The sequence below is a fragment of the Notamacropus eugenii genome, chromosome 5 (genome assembly GCF_028372415.1).
Source record: "Notamacropus eugenii isolate mMacEug1 chromosome 5, mMacEug1.pri_v2, whole genome shotgun sequence".
Lineage (NCBI taxonomy): Eukaryota > Metazoa > Chordata > Mammalia > Diprotodontia > Macropodidae > Notamacropus > Notamacropus eugenii.
In genome coordinates, this window is record NC_092876.1 from 49,523,916 (window position 1) to 49,547,319 (window position 23,404).

The window sequence follows — 23,404 nt, forward strand, 5'->3', positions numbered from 1 at the left end:
TACTGTTATTGGTATACATAAGATCTTTCTATCTTTGCCCTATTTGGATTTTACACCTAGCAGTGGGGTTGCTGAATCAAAGGATATTGACCTTTTAGTTACTTTCTTAGCATAATTCACATTGCTTTTATAAATGGTTAGACCAGTGCAAAGCTCTGCCAACAGTGTATAACTGACTGTTTTCTGCATCCTTCTCTAGCATCTGCTGTCTTTATTTACTTTTCTGGGTACGAGGTAAAACCTCAGAATTATATTGATTTGTATCTCTTATTTTTAGTGATTTGGAGTAATATTCCATGTCATACATTTTGTATCAGATATTTATCAGAAATATTTGACACAGAGATTTTTCTCAATTGACCACTTCTCTTCTTATCCTAGTTGTAATGATTTTTTTCATGCAAAACTTTTTTATTTCTTGTAATTTAAATTATCTTTTTAAAAAATTTTTCGCCTGTCATAGGATCATAGATTTAGAGCTAGCAGGGCTTGTAGAAGTTATCTACTGCCCAGTGCTCTTGATTTGTGGTTGAAGAAACTGAGACCCAGAAAGGTCAAGGGACTTACTGAGGGTTGCCAAGGCAATAAAGTGGCAAAGCTAGAATTTTGGGACTTGAGCCTGGGGCTTCCGAATCCAAATCCAATAGACCTTCAACCACATAATGTCACCTCTCTGGTCCTTGAGTGATTAAGAATTCTTCCTTTATATAATTTGTTTTGCTTTGTTTAATTATTGTAAGAGAAGGTTTTTATTTAGATGGAAGGATGGGCAGAATCAGGGGTGGCAGTAATGGTAGCAGCATATCTAGTGGATAGAATATAGCTTTAGGGTCATGAAAGCCAGAATCAAATGCTGCCTCAGTCACTTAAGCAGCTGTGTGACCCTGGACAAGTTAACCTCTCAAGTTTCATTTCACAAGAGGAAATGAGAGGGTTAAACTAGGAGTCCTTTTGGCTCCCTTCCAGTTCTAAATCTATGAGATCTGTGATGAAAGTAAAGAGAATAAATTAAACACTTTTAAAATACACCGAAGAAAGCAAAAGAAAGTTCAGAAGGGACCACAAGCTGTTTGTCTGGCAATGTGGTTACTACCACATTAAATTTCATATATTTCTTAAAAAGCTGTATTTAATTGATTCATGATTTCATATTATTTTATGACCTTCTTATATGTGAAAATATTCATTTTTTTTTTTGGAGAATCTTCTAATTAATTTTTTTAAAAAGAGAGAGAAGAAAAAGAATTCCCCCCACCTTACCCAAAGCTATGAAAAGTTCCCAGTCTGACTTAGATCAACATCTTAGACAATGTACCACAAGTTCAAAATATAATCCCACCCTGAATATACTTAAGATTCACAAAAGTCTTGACAACCTACAAAGTCTGGCTAAGTCAAAGAGATGAATTAAATGGGAATCAACGCAAAGTCTTACACAAGTTCAAAAAAAGAAATCTGTGAAAGTACAAGATGCAGGAGACATAGCTAAACAGCATTTGGTCTGGAAAAGATCTTTGGGTCTTAGTGGACTTGTAAGCTTCATATGAGTCAACAGTATGATATGTCAGCCAAGAAAGTTAATGCCATGTAGGCTATGCTGGAAAGGCTTCTAGGGCTAGAGAGCTTAATTAGGTTCTGCTGGTCATTGACCAAGGTAACTGGAGATGTTGAACCTGGAGAAGAGCAGACTTCGGCAGAATAAGGGTGGGAGAGCACCTTCAAGGCTGAAATATGAGTGAATGGAAACTATAAAGAGCCACATTTAGACTTTTGGTTTCAGAAAAATCTTCCCAGGAATTAGAAATATTCCAAAGTGGACTGAGCTGCCTCGGGAGGTGATGGGATTCCTGTCATGTACAGTCTGCCATTCAAGCTTTATATGAATCCACACCTGTTTAATGCTCTACTAAAGCAGCTTGTTTTATTGGTAATGTTTCTAAATCAGACTGTAGGGAAAATTCTAAAATGTTTACTATAATGTGAAACATTTCTGTCATGTGTTTTATAAAAGGTAAAGCAGTTAGTTGCTATATGAGAGGTGTTAAGTAGTGTCTTACTGATATACAGTATTTATATCAAGAATCTACAGTAGGACCGGTTTAAGAGTCATGGTTCTTTTGAAACTGGTCTAACACAAGCAGAAGAAAATTCAGTCCATTTGTATGATTGCATTTTTTGCTTGTTTCTAATTTCATTTGGACAAATGGATCAAAATGACTGTATTGAATTGTCCTACTCGTGTTGTTCTGTCTCTTCCCCTCAATGGATCTTTTTTGGTACTGTCTAATTTTCAGAATCTCAACTGGCAAAATTGTTTGCAGTCTAGTAAATATCACTCCCTTTTAGCCCAAGTATTCAGTCTTAGCTGAACCCCACATTGATTTTAGCCTCAGTTTACAGTGTTGATCTTTTTCTCTTTTTTAATCTCAATAGCTGATGAAGAAGCTCCTGATTATGGCTCTGGAATCCGGCAGTCAGGAACAGCTAAAATATCTTTTGATAATGAATATTTTAATCAGGTAAGGCTTCAAATAAAATAGGAAGATTTGGGGGGGATGGAATGGAAGAAAGATGTGGAAAGAAAATTCTAGAAGTTGGACCAAAAATTCTGCACTACTATTAAGTACAGAACAACTTGTATAGTCAATTCCTGGGAAGTTATAAGCAAGTTTTAACTTGCTGTTACCAACTGTTGTTATTAGCTTGGCATTGTTAAACCAATGCTGGTTCCAACCCTGATCAGTCTGCCCCCTTTTTCCATATCCTCCTCAAACTGGGCAGAGCCATTTATCTTTTACATCATTTTTTGTTTAAGACAGTTTTAAATTTACTTCTGGTTTGTTTTTTTTTTACTATTCTTTTATTATTTAGAAGTACTTCCAGGTACTTTTTTAAAGAAATAATTTTTATTTTGAATTTTCTATTTTAAAAAGTTATTGAATGTTACAACAAAGCTATTTAAATTTTAAAATGTATTTAAATATTCAAATAAGGACAAGAATATATAAGTAATACTTTTATAATTTCTTTCTAAGCTCTCTAATTATACATTTTAAAATCCCGATCCTGTTTTTGGGACATAAGGAAAAATTCAGAGAAACCAGTATCAGCATGCTAGATCATGTGTGACCCCTTACATTGTTTTCAGAGTGATTTTTCTTCAGTTGCGATGACTCGCTCTGGATTGTCCCTTGAGGAGCTAAGGATTGTGGAAGGACAGGGTCAGAGTTCTGACATCATTACTCCTCCAGAAGAAATCATTCGAGGGAATGAACCAGGTAAGTGAATGGAAAATGAGATAGTGGGGAAAGGATATTTCTAATCCCTGTGAGGAAAGTAAGCAGTTCCATAAGCTACCTTTGAGCAGGGTCAGAGCTCCTGACTTTGCCTTCTTGAAGCAAAGTTGTGTATAATCTCAGCCATGAACTTGTCATTTGTTCCTCTCTAGACTTAAAGTCAGGCACTTTGCTGGATGGGAAAATGGTGATGGAAGGGTTTCCTGAAGAAGTTGGAGAGCATCTGAAATTAGGCAGTGCTTTCACTTTCCGCGTGACGGTATTGCAGGCCAGTGGTATTCTCCCCGAGTATGCAGACATCTTCTGCCAATTCAAGTAAGCAAAGCTGTTGAGGTTTTTCCTCTCTATAGTTTGTCTGGTGTAGGAATTCTGTACCATAAAACAGAATGCTTTCTTCACTCAGGACAGAGAGAAGAACAAGAAATTTAAGATTATTAAAATAGGATTAAGTTGTTGGTATAATTTCCTTCATCTTGTAAGGATTTGAATACATTGTCTGTTCAGCATGAATGTTCTAGAAGCCTAGAACTAGATTGATTAGGCAGTTATTGCTAGAAGAACCATTGTACCTGGCACTTTTGCACTTTTCATGATGGAGTCTGAAATCTGGGAACCATGCATAGCTACCATCAACAGCCATTTATTCCTTTACACTAAATAGTAAGTTCTGTATGAGACAATGTCTGCAATTTAAAGTAGAGAAGACAGTCCATAAGGAGTGCACTAGTACTACGTGGAGTGGAGAACAAGAGAGAAGCTGGTTCTCAGTTTCATGATTTGTTCAACAAGAGAGCGGCTATGAAACATTTTTTAAAAATCATAAGTCCCACTCAGTTCTCCTGCCTCTAGTGACATTCTTTCATCAGACTACCTTATTCAGTCCCCTAAATATTTTTAAATCCCTTCTCCTCTGGATCTGACTTTCACTCATTTTGCTTTTCTATGTTCTCCTAATGGATATTACATCTTTTATCTGAGAATAGTTCACGTACTGACTACCGTTTTCTTCTCTACTTATTTTTATTCCCAGTTTCCCCTTAGTAATAGAATTTTCATTGTCTGTAAATGTAAAGAGTACTTACTATTAGTCTGAATGGTCCACTCTCAGTGGATACTCTATATAAGCTGTCCCCAGGCACATGGATGCTACTGACAGGCCTCAGCATACTTTGTAGCATCTTAAGCCCTTGCAGACCTATTTTATATGAAATGATTTCATAATTTTCTAGATAATGATATGGGACCAGAATGAGGCTATTCAGTTCTCTACTTCCCCTAACCCCCGAGCAGTTTTTCAGCTCCATGTACTACTCAGTGACTGAGCCCCAGAACAGCGTCTGGAAGTTAGTTTTAAAGAATATTGAATAGTTTGGGTATTAATTTAAATAATATTCTCATTTATGCTGTCTTGGTCTTCCTATATATGTATATAAATATGTATAGTAGTAAATTTGTAAATGGTATCCGCTTTTGGATTCCTGTATTTTTCTACAATATGTATTTGAAATGAGGATCCTAGTGACACGGGTTATTGAAAGCTCCATTTGTTTTATTCATTTAGCTTCTTACATCGTCATGATGAAGCATTCTCTACAGAACCCCTAAAAAACAATGGCAGGGGAAGTCCTCTTGGCTTTTATCATGTTCAGAATGTAAGTGATACATTCATTTCTTTGAAGTTTGGCTGAGAATGGGTGGCACTGTGTGGTTTCCATTCAGCTTTCCCAGATCAAGGGAAGATGAACTCAAAGATGAGGTGCTGCCCAACAAGGAGAAGGAGAGTGTAGAGTAGAAAAGAAAGGGGGAGCCCCTGAATGTGGTGCCATGAGGAAGCATGTCCCTGTGCAGATTACAGTTAGTCCTCTTAGTGAGCCACATGACTGTGTGTAGATGATTGGGTAGTAGCAGGGACTAATAAATTCTTCCATTAGTTTGGGCTTATTAAAGCATTTTTCAATTGCTGTCTTCTCAGAAAAAAATGTGAGCATTTAAATAAGCATTTTATGGAGGTGACCATATTCTCCATTAAATTCTAAGCCATTAACCCCAGCATCAACTTACACGTAGTAAAAATGATTCCTGAAGTCTTTTGTGTTTGACTAGAATTCGGGGTTCTATTTCCCAGTGACAGACAACTAATCCCTTAGACGGGATGACTCCAGCTGCATTCTGTTCTCTGACTAACTAGAGTAGTAATAGCACAGAACACATGGGGAGCTCCTCTGGAGCACAGGAGCGTGCTTGCCTCTCTCCAGCGTCTCAGTTCAGGCTAACAGACATCATTGCCATCTGGGGTGGCTTGTTGAGGAGACTACAACAGAAGAAAATGAGTTTTTTATGTGGCTGCGGGGGAGGGAGGTGCAGGAAGGAGTGTATAAGCAATAAAGGCAAATAAAGTCTAACACCAATGATTGCCACACCTCACCCACTGATTCTAAGACAGCTCAGTGGGAGAACAAGCACTAGATGGGCCCTCAAGGCCTGATTCTAGTCCTGGAATTTTAGCTCCCCAGCGCATCTATAATAGGAAGGTAGACCATATATATATAATGTAAGTTCTAGCCCACACTGACACATAAAAGAATCTCTAGGAGAGACTGGAACATTTTTGTGGGGATATTTGGTATTGTGCTTGCATGTACTCTTCACTTAGGAAGTGTTGAACTAATACTTCGAACTCAGATCTCAACTAAGAAAAAAGCCTTTCTCACTTGTTTCTCCCCTCCTCCTCCAATCCTCTTTGCTAGATTGCAGTGGAGGTAACTGAATCCTTTGTGGACTACATCAAGACCAAGCCTATAGTATTTGAAGTTTTTGGGCATTACCAGCTACACCCTCTTCATGTTCAGGGACAGGAGCTTCACAGGTTTGGACCAAATGAGTCAAGAAGATTTTATTTACTTGTTTTCTTCTCAGAAAAAAAAAAAAGAGATCCTTATAGGGACTTAAGGCAAATATTATCCCAGTGACCCTATATTTCCCTATGTTCACTAAAGTTACTAGCTTTACAGAGGCTTTACCACGGGTCTGTTTTCTGAGGATTGGCCTTAGATGACTGTAGAAAGGGGCTTTACCGGAGATGTGCCACTCTGCTATGCTTCAGATTAGCTACAAGTCAAAAAGGTAGCTGCAGATGATATCTTGAAGCACAAACTCCAAGAAACAATACTGAACAGTTTATTTTTTTCCCCTTAAGATGGTTAAACTAGTGAATGAAAAAAAAACTACATAGGAACTGGTGTGTGGTAGAGTAATGATGTTAATGATAAAATGATGTTTTCATCAAGACACAATTAACAAGAAAACTCTCACTATCCATTTTTAGCCAAAACATACAAGAGAATTGTCCAAAAGTATTTTAGTTAGCATTGCAACATAGAAGAAATAAGGTCTAGCATCTGCAATACTGAGATGGAAACTTGGAAGATTTACTTAAAGAGAGAGTAAGATGGTGGTGGCATAAGTCCCCAAACCCTTTCTCAGTCTGTAGGAAATCTGACTTAATTCTTTTCTTTACAGTCCTCCTCAACCATCCCGGCGATTCTTCCCTCCACCCATGCCACTTTCCAAACCAGGTGAGAATTCAGTAATGTGTGTGTGTGTGTGTGTGTGTGTGTGTGTGTGTGTGTGTGTGTGTGTGTGTGTGTGTGTGTGTGTGTGTGTGTGTGTGTGTGTCCATCATTCTGAACAGCTTTCAGGTATAATGCAGTCTGATTTCCACTCTTCTAAATTACTTAACTTTACATTATCTGGAGAAGGTAGCTATCTTCTCAACTTCTGAACCAGAACAATAAGTGGGAAGAGATAAAATTTTATCCCTTAGACAGCAAAGTCCTATTGACTAGCTGAACCACTCTTGTGTGCTTCCTGAGCATTTGCCAAATCTTGGTAATCTGCCTATTTCTCTTCCTTATAACTGTCCATTTCTCCACCCTGTCCCCACTCCCACTCCCCAGCTCACTGCATATTTTTTAGCTACATTGAAATGATTCACAACTTTTCTTTGCATAATCAAGTTATTCTGCATATTCAATTATCTTTTTTTCTTTTTCCTTCCTTTTCCCATGCTGTCATCCCTGTAATTCCCAACCCACTTTGTTCTCCTTCCTCATTCTCTGTACCCTGGTTCTTCATCCTCTCACCAGACCATGAGAGAAAGATTGAACTGATTCGATATCTCATGTCTGGCTGTATGAATGTTCACATGTTGGACGTATTTTCTGAGCATGCCAATGCCCTTGCATCTTCTGCCATCGCCAGCTTCCAGGATGGGGCTGACCCACTACCACCTTTTCTCTTTATGCCTGTCTCTGACTGCCAGAACGAGAGGGTGCCTAAACAAGATGGTTAGTGGCCAAACCATTTCCACCTTAGATGTAGAACTTTTGTAAGACATTGGTTTTGTGTGGGTGAAGCACAGGTGTTTTTGTCCTCATTGGATGCTGCAAATTTAATGCATAGTTCATTTAGTCAGAAAGTCCTAAAACATGGCTGTGAAAAAGGTATTGGGAAGCCCCTTCTTGGCTAGTCACAGGAGGAGAGGCTATTGGGTTTTTTAGACCTCAGAAACGATACATTTCAAGGCAGTTTTCATTTCAAAGCTCCATATGTAGAAGTATCTCTGAGTTAAGGTTTCTTTCTCTTTCTTGCTTAGTACCATTAGCTTAAATAAGTTAAGTCTGATGAGGGCACAGATTTTATGAATAGGAGTAGAATTTCTCCATGACTTCTAGAAGAATTTGAAGTTAAAGGTCTTGAGTTTGAGTCCTCCCTGTCACTTTCTACCCACATGATCTTGAAGAAATCATTTCACTTTTCTGGGCCCAAGTTTTTTCATATATAAACTAGAAAGATTGGAGGGAGCATACTATGGTCTCTTTAGTTCAAGTTTATGTTTAAGATTCACTAGCTGTGTGACCTTGGGCAAGTCACTTAACCCCAATTGCCTCATCCTGGGTCATCTCCAGTCATCCTGATGGATTCAGATGGCTCTGGAGGAGAAGTAAGGCTGGTGACCTGCACAGCCCTCCCTCATTCAAAAACAAAGTCAAGTGCAAGTCATGTCCTTATTTCTCTGATGGTCTTCTTTGGCAATGAAGGACAAACACACAGATGTTTAAGATAGTGTTTCAAAATTACAACTTTTGGGGAATGGAAATTCTTAGCAAACAATTTGGATTCTGGCTAATTTATTCATTCAAAGATTTCAGAGTTAGTTGAGGTATGAAATTTAAATCTGAAGTAAATATATAAAATAACTTCCATAATCTTATATTTGGAGGTACAGACATTACATGTGGATTAGAAGAGATCTTGGTGTAAACGAAAATTTCAAACATGAATCATTTTCTCAGAACCATACAAAAAAAGAAGGAACTTTATTATAATTCATGCTTTGTGAACTATAAAATATGGTTCTCTGGAGCAGGGGTCAGCAAACTACTGCTTATGGCCCAATCTGGCTTCCTCCTGTTTTTGTGTAACTCAACATGTAAGAATATTTTTTTTACCATTTAAGTAAAATTTTGTTGTATTTTAAAATGTAAAAACTATTCTTAGCTTTTGGGCCCTACAAAAACAGGTGGTGGACCCTTTGGTCATAGTTTGCTAACCCCTGCTCTAGAATTTTTGGTTCTGTGCTATATTCTTGGTCTCAAAGATGCTTTTCAAGCAAATTGTAGAAAAGATTTTGTTTAAATTTGAAATCTTCCCCCAAAGACACTTGAGTATTTAATGCAATTTATATAACTTTCATCCTGTGATATCTAGATGCATCTGATTCAGATATGCAAACTTCACTGTGCCATGTCATGTACCCTTCTTTTAGGACATGACTGTATGCAGGGGTGGGAACTGGAGATACAGATCACATATGTAGTATACTGTCTGAGGATCTACCTCCCATTTACCCATTTACCTTATTCTCTAGATTAAGAAGGAAAAATTATATTTATTCTCTATGTTCTCTGGCTTCTACTTGCCAGTTTTCTGGTCTAAATCATTCTCCTGGCTTTTGTGGCAATTACCAAAGTGACCTAAGTGTCAAAGACTACTTTTTGAACACCATACCTTTCTAGTAAATGGCTTTGAGCAAGCAAGACTTTGATGTTTTCTCATTTTTTCCCCATAAAGTGCCAGCAACAAAGTTGAACACTATGAGCAAAACCAGCTTGGGCCAGAGCATGAGCAAATATGACCTTCTTGTTTGGTTTGAGATCAGTGAACTGGAACCTACAGGAGAGTAAGTCCATCTTAATATTGTTTCTCAGTGAAGAAAAGAGTTTGGAAGCCAAGAGCTGTGGTGTGGGATATATAGGACTGCAAGGGGTTGCCATCATGCCCAGAGCCCTCCTGACCTGACTTAGCTGTGGGACCTTGGCAAGTCATTTTACCTCTGTCTGCCTTGGGTTCCTCAACTAGAAAATGAGGCTGATAGCAGCACCTGTCTCCCAGGGTTGTGGTGCAGACCGCAGGGTAATATTTGTAAAGCTCTTAGCATAGTCCCTGGCGTGTGGTAGGCTCTGTAGAAATGTCAGTTGTTGTTGTTCTATGTCACTTTGTTCCTTAGGTTCAGCTTTCTGAATCCCTGTCATGGACAGTGATGAGCTGAACTGGTAATTTCAGCATTGCCTCACCAGTCAGGTGTTCACATCACAGGACTTTCTAACCACAAGTGTCCCTAATGTCTTTCATTGTTACTGGATGACAGAGGGGACTGATGGAACCAACCTGAGAGACAACATGGCATAGTGGTTAGGACCCTGGACTTGGATCCAGGAAGGCCTGAGCTCACATCTCACCTCACATACTTACTGTCTGGGTAACTCTGGGCAAGTCCATTCTCCTTCTGGGCCTCAGTGTCATTGTTTGTAAAGTTGAATGTGGACTCCAAGATGTCTAAGGCCTTTTCAGCTCTAGAGCTACAATCCTGTTAACCTCGTTGTACTTTGTCACGTAGGCGTATTGTCCTACTCTCCTCCCACTGAATGGGTTTCATCAGAAGCAAAGAGATAGGAGATTATCCACAGAAAGTTGTCAGGAATTTCAGACAGTTTCTGAAAAATATGGTCCTCCCCTGGATAAAGAAAACAGACCCAAGCTGACCTTACCACCCTGGGAGCAAGTGATGAATGTGAATATTAATTAAAACTGTGTCTTAAAATGTTTCTGCAAACTAATATGTCTGTAACACTCTAACATGTAGCAAAGATTGAAGGGAAATTGTAAGCTTAAAATCTTGAGTATAGTTTTGTGTATAATTGTAACCATTTTCAAGCTCCTAATACATTAGTGCAGTGGTGTTGATTTCAAATAGAAAAGGGGGCCACTCAGCTAAGAACCCTGCTGGCCACATATTGACTTTGAAAATTACATGTTAACATTATCTATGTTCTATTGTATTTTTGCTTATTTTGCTAAATGTTCCCCAGTTACAAATCAATCTAGTTTGAGGGCCACACTGGAGAGTGTTACAGGCCACCGTGCCCCCTTGAACTGCATGTTTGACACCTCTGCATTAAGGCACTATGCCAAATAGTAGATTGAGTGAACAAGGATCTAGTGATGAGGTTCATGTGAAGGATTTGACTTTAACAAGAGGTAGATCAGCAATGCAGTTATTGTTTACGTTCTTGGAAAAAGTGGTTCATGTAAGGAACAGAGCAAATAACCATTTGGTGAATTCTCAGACCAGTGTAGACCAGTGCTGTCGAGAGTTCAGAGAGGCAGAATGTAAAGGCAATCATTCAATGCCAGTGTCAAGACTCCAAGAGATTCCACAACATGGGCCTGAATTTAATAAGATGAAGCTTAATAGGACGCATGTAAGTCTTAGACTTGGATTTAGAAAAATCACTTCCTAAGTGCAAGATCAGGGAGAGATGGAAATTATCTACAAATACTACTAGATGGCAATTTGTCTGAAAATTTTAGTAAACTCTAAGCTTAATATGAATCATCAGTGTGATTTGTTAGCCAGAAAGCTAATGGAAACTTGGGCCGCTTAAAAGAAGTCTTGTGTCCAGGATGAGGGATGTGTAATAATTCCCTTGTCTTCTCCTCTGGTCAGACCACATTCAGAGTACTGGGCTGTTCTGGGCACGAGATGTGAGGAAGGGCATTGGTAAGCTGAAAAGCCTCAGAGGGGGATCAGCCAAGATGGTGACTGTCCTCACGGTTATGCTAGGAGAATTGCCTGAAGGACCTGAGGAAATTTAGCCTGGAAAAGAGAAGATGGGAGATGATAAGTGGAGGGGCATATAAAGAAGCTGGGGGTATTTAGCTTGTAGAAAAGTGAACTTAAAGACACACAGGATAACTTTCTTCAAGTATTTTAAGGCCTCTCACATAGAAGAAGAATGAGATTTGTTCTGTTTGTTCCAGAAGTAGAGCTAGTAATAATATATGGAAGGTTGAGTGAAGATTTTGCCTTTATGTTAGAAGATGCTTCCAAGCTATGCTCTTATGAAATGAGCCGACCCAGCAGGGATCAGGTTCCCCATCCCTGCATGTCTTCAAGTAAATACAAGGTGACCACTTGTTGAGAATATTCTAAAGGGAATTCTTTTTCAGTTATAGATTGGATTAAATGACCCGAGATACTTTTCAATTCAGATTCTGTGTTTTTGTGTTTCTATGCTTGGAGTAATCAGTACCAATCTTGAGAAGGTCAGTACTGGTTTAACCAGATTAGTGATCCTAACTCCTTTTTTTGTGCCAATGTTTATACAGGTATATCCCAGCTGTGGTTGATCACACTGCAGGCCTTCCCTGTCAAGGAACATTTCTGCTTCACCAGGTACTAATAAAGGAGAAAGGGCTTGGGAGCAAGCATAGAATAGAAATTGTTGAGTAGAAGAAGCATTTTTTTTTAATATTCCCTCTCCCCTTCATGACAGATTTCTTGATAGGTAGTGTGTATGGTGGAGGGAGGGATAATAAGGTTCCTGTAACCTTTTTTCATAAATTTGACTTTTGAATTTTCCTCTTGCTACTTTGCTATATATCCTTGTTACTTTAAAGATGATTTTAAAGAAATTTATTAATAGCAATTTCTGAGTATGTTGGTGCACACCTGTAGCCCTTGCTGCTGTTCAAAAGTTCCAAACACCAGGAGCCAAGCAATGTCCTCAGTATGTTCAGCATCAGTAACCAAGGATCACCAGTCTGCCTCAGGAAGGATAAGCTGGCCCTCATGGGACAACAGACCAGGCTAAAGCTTCTTTGTTGATCAGGCTTGGAACTGTGGCAGCTCTACTTCCAGACTAAGGAGATAGGGAGACTGAGTCTCAAAAAAAAAAGTTGCAACTTTATGTAGGACTTTAAGAAGTTTTCATAGCATTTAGATATATTGTGTCTTAATAATGTATCAAACAGCTAGGTAGTACAGTTCCCCCAAGCACACCTAGTTATTTAATATAGTTTGTACAGCTTTCTTGCTGTAATGTTTAAAGAAATGATGCATTGCAGTCTATGTTGTGTGTGTGTTCGGTAGTCTATATTACATCAATGGAGAAAGAAGTAGCAATGAAGATTATTCAGGTCAAGCACCTCCTGTGATCCGCATCTAAACTTTTCCTATGAGGATGCTCTCAGACCCATTCTGGGAGGAAGGAAGCTCAATTGGAATTGGTCTGTTTCCCAGCTGGTGTCTCATTTATATTTGTTTGCATGATATCTCAGACATCATCCCCCTCCCAAAGAATGGGCTGGTGGCACAGACATGAGAGGGGCAGCCACCCTCACCCACCACTTTGCTTTCCTCCCAGGGCATCCAGCGGAGGATCACAGTGACCATTATCCACGAGAAGGGCAGTGAGCTCCACTGGAAGGATGTTCGAGAGCTGGTGGTGGGTAAGTGCACCCACTGGAGGGAGAAGAAATCAAGGATCACCAAAGAGATTTTTGTTTTGGCTATACTTCCTAGACCTTGGTGAGGTCTGAACTTGGTAGGATAGATATACACAGAGACATTACATGGGAGTCTTGGGTCTGAAATTGACTTTCCCATTCCCCCTATTACTGCCACAGTAATCATTCTTTTATTCAACACATACATGTTAATTACCTACTGTGTGAAAGAACTCTTTTCAAGAGCTATGGGAATCATGAAAGGGTTATAAAAACTATAAAGTCTCCCATTAGGAGCTTGCAATATTGATGGGAAAACAAAAACGTACTTACTTTGTGCTCTTACATCTCCTCCCTGCCTTTGCTCATGGTATTGTCTGTGCCTGAAATGTCTTCCCTCTCCCCCCTTCACCTATTGAATCACAACTCATCACAGCCCAACCACTAACTCCTGCAGAAAGTTGGCTCCCATTGTTGCTGCTCAGTAGCCCTTCATTTTTTTAGCTTTCTAATGCACTTGTGCAATTCTGTGACATGCTATAGTTATCATTGTTTCCTTTCCCTACTAAAGATAGGAACTTTATCTTCTCTAAATTTTCTGTCTCCAATATGGCATAGCCTCACTGTTGCACATAGGGTCTGTTTATTGACTTATCAGTTCATTCTTTAATTATTTAAGTCATTGAGTAAGTAGTATCCTAGCGAGTAGTATACAGAAGGTCAGGAAAAGTACAGATTAGTGTGAACTGGAGCAGTCAGAAAGGGTGTTGTATGAGTATAGTTAGACTTGAGCCTCAATCATGAATCTGGTTCAGTCCAATACTTGTTAAGCCCCTAATGTGTGCTTTGGAGTATGCTGGTCCTTGAGGTCACCCACATAAAGTTCTTGCCTTCTGCTCAGGGGATGTGACATGTATGTGGGTAAGTAAATATGGAGAATGTGAGGAGGGAGAGATTGCGAACATCTAAGGGAGCAGGAAAGGTGACGTCTGAGCTGAGTTGTTAAATGGCGGTCTAGGGCCAGATTTGAGGGGTGGGGCGCAGCAGCACAAGTAATGACTCTTGAATAAAGAAGGAATATGAGTCTTGTACATGGTCATTTGAGGGGCAGAGTAAGATGAATTTCCATTCAGGATCCTGCTGCAGTAGTCTCAGCATGAGGGGATCATCTCCCATTCTTCATCTCAGTCACACAGAAGCTCTTACTTCCTTCCAGAAGCAGTTTAAGTGCTTCTTCCTACTCTCCCTGACTGTAGTGTCCACCTTCCCTATCAACCTTTTATTTGTTTTGTTTATCCTACATATAGATATCTGTGTCTACACTAGAATATAAGCTCCTTGAGAGCAGGAATGGTTTTGTATATTGACTTTTTATCCTCAGTGACTGCCATAAGTAAGTCTTTAATGCTTACTTCATTGATTCATTTAATGCAGATGACAGTGGGGATAAAAAGAGGGGATGAATGGAAGATGTTTTATAGGAAAAAATGATAGAATTTGGTGACTGACTTCAAATGGGAGATGAAATAGAAGTAGTGATTATTTTGAAATTTTAAATCTGGATTCATGAGAGAGGAGAGCCTGGTCTGTTGTAGGTGATGAGTTTGTCTTGAGACACAAGTTTGTGATAAAAATGGTACATCTACACTGAGTGCTTCCTGTCTGCAGTTAAAAGTACCTTTGAGGGAAAGGTCATATAAGATTAGAGATGGAGACACCTTGGAGATGGTCTATTCTAGCCCATTCTAGGGACAAGGAAATCAGAGCTTAGAGCAGAGAAATGACCAGCCCCAGGTTTCCATCTGGTGAGGAGCAGAGCCAGCACTCGAACACTTATTCTCCTCCTATCACCACTTCCTTCCCAGCCGAGGAAAGAATCTTGAAAGGTGTCACAAGTGACAGTGGAAGTCATGGGATCAAGGTCCCCTAGGAAAAGCACATGGAGAGAAAACCAGTAGCCCAAGCACTGAGAACAGTCAGCCCAAGGAGCCCTCCTTGCCCCTGGAGCACTAGAATTTTGAATTGATTTACTAATTTGTGGTGTGAGGAGCTTACTTTTTTGTCTCAGGGATGTATTCTGACAGTAACATCCCTTTTCTTCAGGTCGAATCAGGAGTAAAGCAGAGGTGGATGAAGCTGCTGTTGACGCCATTCTGTCTCTGAACATTATCTCTGCCAAATATCTGAAGTCTTCGCACAACTCTAGCAGGTAGGGCCCTGAAGACACTCAGCCTTCATGAAGACTGATCAGGTGCACTGTGATCTCCGTATCACCAACAGTTTTTGGGGCAAGGATGTGATTTATTTCCGTTCTTTCTTTGGATATCCTCATACTACCAACAAAATACTTTCTGTGTGTACATGTTTACAGTAGTGATCAACATATAGATGGGAAAATATTTTTTTTTAAATGAAGTGAAGAGAAAAGAAAAAGAAAAGCACCTTAGCATGCTATCCAGAAAGCAGAGGTAGAGACAAGGCATCATTAAGGCTATGCTTTTCTGTGAAGCCATTGCTGTGGAAGAGGTGCTGTTAACAGCAGTGTTCCAGTAGAGGTACATTTACCCTTACTCCTTCCACCCCTTCAGTGTTTAACAAAGCCGCTTGTGTGTAGCCATGGCTACTGCTGCTTGGAGGAAATCTGTAGATTTTGCTCTGTGCCTTCCTGTTTGTCTTGGTTCATAGTGATGAATCTACACACAGATCTCCTTAACCTGGAATGATTGATCTAAAAGACCTCACTTCTTTTTTGTCTTTATTTTAAAAGTCTTTTAAATTTCCTTTTCCCAGTAATGTTGATCATTGTAAATGCCTTGCTCAAATGGCCATCTTCTTTCCCTGTGTCTGAAATTACTAAAAGTAATTGACTAAAAGCAATTACTAAATTACTAAAAGTAATTTCAGAGGTTTTCACTGGGTCCCAGTTTAATAAAAGGTTTTCTGTTTGCTTGGGAAGGGACCAAAGTGTTCTTTGTGGGGAAGCCAGAACTTCTTGATCTCTTCTATGGTTAGGGATAGCAGACTCTCAGTGTTCTAATATGGACCTTACTGTTAGTTTCTGCATAACTTAGCTTTTCCTGTTTGTTTATTCCTGAAAATGTGCTCAAAATAGATGAGCCTGTTTAATTTCTTTTAGATTATTTCCTTTAATATGCTTATACAGGTGTGTTTATCAGCTGGCAAGGTGCTGCCTCTCTGTAGTCTAAGAATACTTCCATTTTAAGAATCTTTTTTTATGTTGATTTTGTCACAAGTCAGTGATAACATAGGTATGTTCACAAATGCTGTAGGAAATAGGAATGGAAAACCCAGATTATTACATTTGAAGGGCAAGAGGGAGACAGAAGCTGACTGAGCCTATCAGCACATCTAAGGCTGGTAAGCAGCCAAGAGGAGCTCCCTGTCTTCAGTCTTCCCTCTGCTGCCAATACCTGGGATTACTCACTGGTATCCAGTGTCTGGTATTCACCATGTTGTCTCTGTGACTATAATGATGCCTAGCAAAATACTGTAGAAAGAAGCTTGAAGTGCTGGTGGAAGTCAAGGAGCCTGTCAGTGACTAGAGAGCCTTAACAAGATCTAGTGGTGCACCCATCTTGGCAGGCCAAGAGAAAACTACAACCAGGAAGCATGGATTTTCAACTCAGTCTGCATTTACCTGATGATCCCAAGACAGTTAATTGTGTATCTTTAGAGGGTACTTGGGGATGAGAAGAATGGACAGACATCACCAAAGTCCAAGCATTCCCTTCTTCCCAGTTCCATAGTTATCTTTCTTATGTTACGTTATATATCAGATCCCTTCCTTCCCTAGAATTCTCATCTTCACTTTCTATAGGACTCAGGCAGCTCCAAAGAGGCCTGGGGACATGGGGAATAGGGAGAGGCCTCTCCTGATTCCACCCCAGGCCAGGAGTTTTAACCAAGCCTGGGTTCCACATCTGATCTGGTGCTTTGGGCCATCTCTTAACTAAGGGTCTATACAGTTGTTTTCTAATTATTTTGTCTTCACTTATCAACAGATTTTTTTTCTTTTTTGTTTGTACTTTTCTGCTTTCTTGTCTTGCTTTTGGCTTCACTAACAAGAGCTTTTTCTGTGTTTTTGCAGGCTCTTTCTTGATAAGGATATGCCTAGGTATTTTTTGTTTGCTTCTTACATGCATAAAGTTTCTTGCTTAGCAGAATGCTCTGCCTTATATAGTTATAACTGTACTTTTAACTCCTAGTGCTTTTTCCCTTTGCAAACCTCTCAGCTAATGCTTAAGATACAGTATCTATGCTCTTTTTTTATTATTCTGAAGTAAACTCTCTTTCTGCACTGGAATTATGTGATTCATGAACACAGTTCAGCATGTGGATGATTTACTATTTTTTCCACCTGCTAAAATTGCTCCACTTTATTCCTCTTTTTAAGTGATCTTGCTCTTAACTATACAATGGGAAACTTCTCAGTAAATTTTGTGCTGCTTCTCATTCTTTTTATTTGAAGAGCAAATTTTTTCTAGTCTCTGTTTTAGTGCTAGTTCACAAGCCCTCATTCTGTCTTTGATTTTCTGACTTTGTCTAAGCCAAAAGCTAGAGGTTTGCTGTTCGTTCATTAGATTGTGAGCTCTTTGAGGGCAGGGACTCTCTTTTGCCTCTAATTATGTATCCCCAGGGCTTAGCACAGTGCCTGCCACATAGTAGATGCTTCATAAATGTTTATTGATTGTTCAGTAACTTTAAGTTGTCGGTCACACTGTCTTTTCCTGTTTGTCTTATATTGTAGCAGAGTCTAGTCTGGCTGCCTGAGAGCAGAACCTGTGAGAAGGACTTTACTTAAAGTCTTTTCCTTTGAAGATTAAGGGTTCTTTACCCTACTGACCCCCTATTCTCTTTTGGAGCAGAACAAGGCTCTGTTTGTGTTATATTGGAAACTTTCCATATCTGTGTTTTGCCTAATCTAGGAAAGGGGGAGTCCAAGCATCCATTGCTTAAGCTGTCAGATGTTTTGCATTAGGTAAATATATTGGCTTGTCTCCCAGTTAACCTTTGATGTAGGTTAGTAGTTTGATACATTCTCTGTTGTGCTCTCATTTTAGAATAACCTCTCATGATCCCCTTTCAGAGAAATCTGTTAGGTGTGCCTCTAAAGTCATGAGAGTTTTAGGAAACACAAGCTAACCTCCAAACTCAAGGGAAGAGAATGATTGCTCTCCCTAGGAGGCCATACATTTTTTTCAACAATACTGGCATGGTTAAAAATATCTCCAGGAGGACCGTTGTAAGCTACACTCTAAAACTGTTAATTTATCATGCTTCTTTGTTTCTCTTTTCCTCTTCCCTTTCTCTCTTCTCCCTTCCTCCCCTCTACCCCAGCAATCTCTCTAACCTCCAAAGAAAATGAATCTCCATTAAGTTGGAGCTCAAAAGAGCCCTCAGAAGCTAGGTGAGCCAATCCCTCTTTACCTAGGCTCTCACAGGATCTCTCCAACAGAAAGGGACCTTCTCAGAGGCTTACATCTAGGAAGGAATAGCATTTGCACTTGAACTGACATGCTGCAGGCTCTGAAAACACTTACCCCAAAGGGACACTATACAGAGGGGCCTACTTGAAAGGAAGGTTCTCATTCGTCATTAGGAGGCATCAAATACTTCCACAATTCTTTGGTGTGTTTGCCCTGACTCTTCTGCCCTATTGTTCTACTTGATGTAAGCTCAGAAATTGACCCTGAATTACAGAAATGCCACGTAGTTTTCCTGTGTGAACCAGAAGCTTTTGCCTCACTCATTTTGAATCATGTAACCCACCTAGCAACCCTAAACATAACCAGACTAGGTGTGTTGAAACTAATGTAGCCAATTACAAATTAAATATAGTAACGTAAGAATTTATGACATTGAGTCATCGTAGCAATATTCCATTCTGATATGAAATACAGGAAGTCAAAAGAGATTGTGTTAACCTGGATTACTTGGGCGTAACTGAAACTTTCATTAAATTTGAGTTATCCTGAACCATGTAAAAGAGTAGAATTTGGCCGTAAACAATGGTTAATTGAGTAAAAGGCTTATTCAACAGAGACTTTGGTTTTTCCTTTGTTAGATTCCTTCTCTCTCTCTCTCTCTCTCCCTCTCTCCCCATCTCTCCCCCTTATCCCCCTCCCCCTTTCTACCCTCACTCCTCATTCTTGTTTCTCATACTCTTATCCGCCTCCTCCCTTTGTGTTGTCTTTTCCTTTACTTTCATTGCCTTGTCTCTCCAAGAGAAAGACAGAGTATATTGCAGTGATCCATGAAGAATTTTAAGTGAAGCTGCAGTTACAAAATGCAGTCATCAGGCACCACCACATTGCTGTGAAAATCTAGAAACTGAGGACTCTAAGCCTCTTTTACAGTCATGTTTAAAGCAAAAGTATTTAGAAAAGTTAACTAGCAGTGCCAAGGACTTATTGCATCAGAAGACCAGGTAGAGGTTTCTTTGATTTTTCTGTCATAGGTCAGGGAGGAGGTATGAAGGAATTCTCTGAAAGGATATAGTAATTTATCTTTGTGGAGACCTCTTCAGGAAACCTTATTCTTGAGTCCTGAATCAGAATCCTCCTCTGGGACTTAAACTTTAGCAACTCAAGAAATAGAAGACAACTTTATGAATTAGGGTCAATTTCCACACTTACAGTAATATTCAGTAAAATGCTACAAGTGAGATTTTGGCAGAAGTTGAAAGCTAAATAGTTGTGTCCAAGTGTGGGAAAGAAAAGGCTTCTTTTTTATAGCCACCCAGAAGCTCTGTACTTAAACTCTCTTCTAAGTCCTTTATTGAGAGGTCAGTAAGGACCACTCAGTTTTCCCCGTAGGAAAGAGATATGAGAACTTGTTCATTAGTGTCTTTAATGAACAAAGTTTCATGTTAGTACAGTTTTTATTATATCAGTCAATGAGTTTCAGAGTGAATTCTTTGGCATTTATGATGTTCTCTTGCTAGTTCCACCAGCAAAGACTGAGTATTTTAAGAAAAAATTTTTTTACCCAGTCTTATAGTTTTGTTGTTACAGGGCTGTACTAGAGAAGAATTTCCTTTATCATGTGATTCATTTGCAGATTCATGTTTGCTCTGCAATTTGTAGTCCTAGAGCACTGAAAAGGTTATTATACATATGACCTGCCCAGGGTTACACACCTAGTGTACGTCAGAGGCAGCACGGGATCAGTGCTATCCCAGTATTTATCTACTATCTGATGCTGACTCTCAAAAGATAATTTTCTGTATTTAAATTATATTGCCTACTTTTATCAATCTTCCAAAATATAATTGTCATTGGAAAGCCCATTGAATAGAGACCCCTTCTTAACTTTTCTGAGGCCCAAGAGAACTGAACGTCATGTTAGTTAGTCCCTAGAGATATATGACTAGAGCTTACAAATTGAGTATTTGTTTCTGTCTCTTGTTAAGAGCTGTTCATGTATTCTTTCTTCTCCTCACTCCCCCATCCCACACCTCGATCCCCCTCCCCTCCCCACATTTGTGTTAATCTTCCAGATCTTTCTATCTCTCTCATAGGAGTAAGACAAGCTGAATTCAGACCAAGAATAATTTAATGGGTCTTAATGCTGATCTGGATATAACTTTTGCTCCTCAACATTGCTGGGATTAGGGCCATGCTCTGATGTGTTTGAAGGACCATTTGCTAAATAATAAGCTGAAGGTTTTAGGAGGCATTCCCCTGGGACATATCATAAAATCATATCTTAACAGATGTTAAGGTGATGTTTACAGGTGATGTTAACAGGTGATGTTTCTTGATCCTAAGTGCTTATAGGTTCCCTTGAATCACTCTGCCTCTTTGTGCATACTTTAGGACCTTCTATCGTTTTGAGGCTGTGTGGGACAGCTCTTTGCATAATTCGCTCTTGCTGAACAGAGTGACACCCTATGGAGAAAAGATCTACATGACCCTGTCTGCCTACCTAGAGGTGAGAGGGTCCTGACCTTTTGTGTTTATTGTTAGGTCTTGGTTACTGGAGATATATTCAGACCTGATACACTGCATCACAAGAGCTGTAAATGCTAAGAGAAGTGTTGGACTGTGGTTTTGTGCTGTTACTTTTCTACCACATCCTAAAGCTTGGTTTGGTTGCTTTCTGCTATGACTGATCCGGGTGTAGTAGATCAAAGGAAGTGTCATGTCATGGCCTACCTGGGAGTCAGAAAGACCTGGCTCCAAGTCTTATCCCTATGATATGTATTAGCAGTGGGACATATCACTTAATCTCTTCAGCCCTGGGATAGTTCTCCAAAATGATAAGCAGCTTCTGCACAGGTATAGGTCACAGGTATGGGGAGCCTATGACCTCAAGACCATATGTGGCCTTCCAGGTCTTCAGGTGTGGCCTTTTGACTGAGTCCAAGTTTTACAGAACAAATCCTTTCATTAAGGGGATTTGTTCTGTGAAGTCTGGATTCAGCCAAAGGGCCACACTTGAGGGCCTAAAGGGCCACATGTGGCCTCAAGGCCACTTTTATTATTTTTTATTGTATTTTTATTATAGTTTTTTATTATATTTTCTTGACTTTTATTATAATTGAAACTTTATTCTTCTTAGAATGTGTCCTTAGAGTTGTGGATTGAGCCTGTAATTGGCTGCAGACTAGTTTCTGTATGGAAACAGCCTGAAAATAATTTGAAAACAGTGACACATTTGAAAGGTACAATGCATACATGTGATGTGTACAGAGTAAACACTCAGGAAATACATGTTGATTAACTGAATGAATTGGCAGATTGTGAAACTGTAGATATGCCCAAAGTCAATGCCTAGTCTCCGCATCTATCCTGATGGGCTACCAAGAACATTGCTATAGTCAAGTCATCAAACATTTATTAAGCTCCTACTGTGTGCCCAGCACTGAGTAAAGTGCTAGAGGCAGAAAGGGAAAAACTACAAGACACTTGCAGTCTAATGGGAGATATACTACATAGAATCTAACCATGTGTTTGAAGAGTCATTGTAAAATCTTCTCTTGCCCCATAAGATTAAAACTTGTCTCAATACAACTTTCCATCTATAGTACTTAAGCACCACTAATTAATTTTATGTAGCATGCCTTTATTTCAGTCCTTAGAATACTTTTGTCTGCTTCCAGCTTGACCATTGCATTCAACCAGCTGTGATCACTAAGGATGTTTGTATGGTCTTCTATTCAAGAGATGCCAAGATCTCACCACCACGTTCTCTTCGAAGCCTGTTTGGAAGTGGCTACTCCAAATCCCCAGACTCGTAAGTTTTTACAAATGATCCAGTCCAAATTTTTCATGAAATAATTAAATTCTATTCCTTTTCATTCTAATATTCCCTTAATATGGTTTTGTAAGGCTAGTACTACACAGTCCATTTTAATCATTGATAAATTAATGCGATAATTTCTAAAATAGTTTTTTGAAAACCAAATTTACATGCATGCTTCCATTTAAAAAATGGTTTCGCTAAATGTAGAGAGGTTCCTCAGAAGTTCAAAGGCCACATATTTTTTAACTGTGGTGTACTGTGAAACCAACCAAAAAAAATACAAAAGGTTTTTTTGTGGTGACAGTAGAAGAGTGGTAGTAAGGAGAATTCGAGGTAAAAGGAAAGTCTTACACATGGGTATAGAAAATCACCTTCATAAGTACAATAGGGGGGCGAAGTAGATAGCCATTAGTTTGAAAAAGAGCTGGAGGTTTTAGTGGCCTGATGGTAAGCTCAGTATGAATCAATATTGTAATGTGACAGGCAAGAACGTTAATGTAGTCTTATTCTGTATTGAATAGCATCCAGGAATAGCATAATGTAGTCTTATTCTGTATTGAATGGCATCCAGGAATAAGAAAACGATAGTCATTTGAAGGAGTCTTTTCATTTCTGGATGCCACAGTTTAATTGGACACTCATTAGCTAGAGAGCATCTGGAAGAGGGCAAGCACCCAGGACTGTGAAAAGACCCTGTTCATTCCAAATAAGGATCAATTAAGAAACTAAGGGTGGTTAGCCTAGAGAAGGAAAAATTCAGGGATGTTGGCTGCCTTCAAGAAGGATTAGACTTGTTGTCTAACCAGGAAGGCAGAATTAGAAGTAAATGGGCAGAAGTTGCAAAGGCAAATTTAGACCTGAAATAAGGACAAACATCCCAAAGTGGAACGGGCTCTCTCAGGTAGTAGCAGGTTTCTCCTCAGTAGAAATCTTCATACAAAGACTGGATTACCATTTATCCAGTATATTTAACTGAATTCTTTTTTTAGGTA

The 23,404-nt window shown here is 39.3% G+C and overlaps 1 protein-coding gene across 4 annotated transcripts in view; it reads left to right on the plus strand.

Moving 5' to 3' along the window:
* Window positions 1-23,404, plus strand: part of KIF1B (kinesin family member 1B) — a 174,933-nt gene that overhangs the window by 134,148 nt on the left and 17,381 nt on the right. For all 4 annotated transcript variants that reach the window (XM_072608820.1, XM_072608816.1, XM_072608817.1 and 1 more), the window contains 12 exons: window positions 2,434-2,519; window positions 3,149-3,278; window positions 3,449-3,611; window positions 4,858-4,948; window positions 6,044-6,162; window positions 6,816-6,871; window positions 9,429-9,537; window positions 12,027-12,093; window positions 13,064-13,148; window positions 15,249-15,354; window positions 20,984-21,098; window positions 22,270-22,403. In XM_072608820.1, coding sequence (XP_072464921.1) covers window positions 2,434-2,519; window positions 3,149-3,278; window positions 3,449-3,611; window positions 4,858-4,948; window positions 6,044-6,162; window positions 6,816-6,871; window positions 9,429-9,537; window positions 12,027-12,093; window positions 13,064-13,148; window positions 15,249-15,354; window positions 20,984-21,098; window positions 22,270-22,403 — 1,261 coding nt within the window. The remainder of the gene's footprint in view (window positions 1-2,433; window positions 2,520-3,148; window positions 3,279-3,448; window positions 3,612-4,857; window positions 4,949-6,043; window positions 6,163-6,815; window positions 6,872-9,428; window positions 9,538-12,026; window positions 12,094-13,063; window positions 13,149-15,248; window positions 15,355-20,983; window positions 21,099-22,269; window positions 22,404-23,404) is intronic.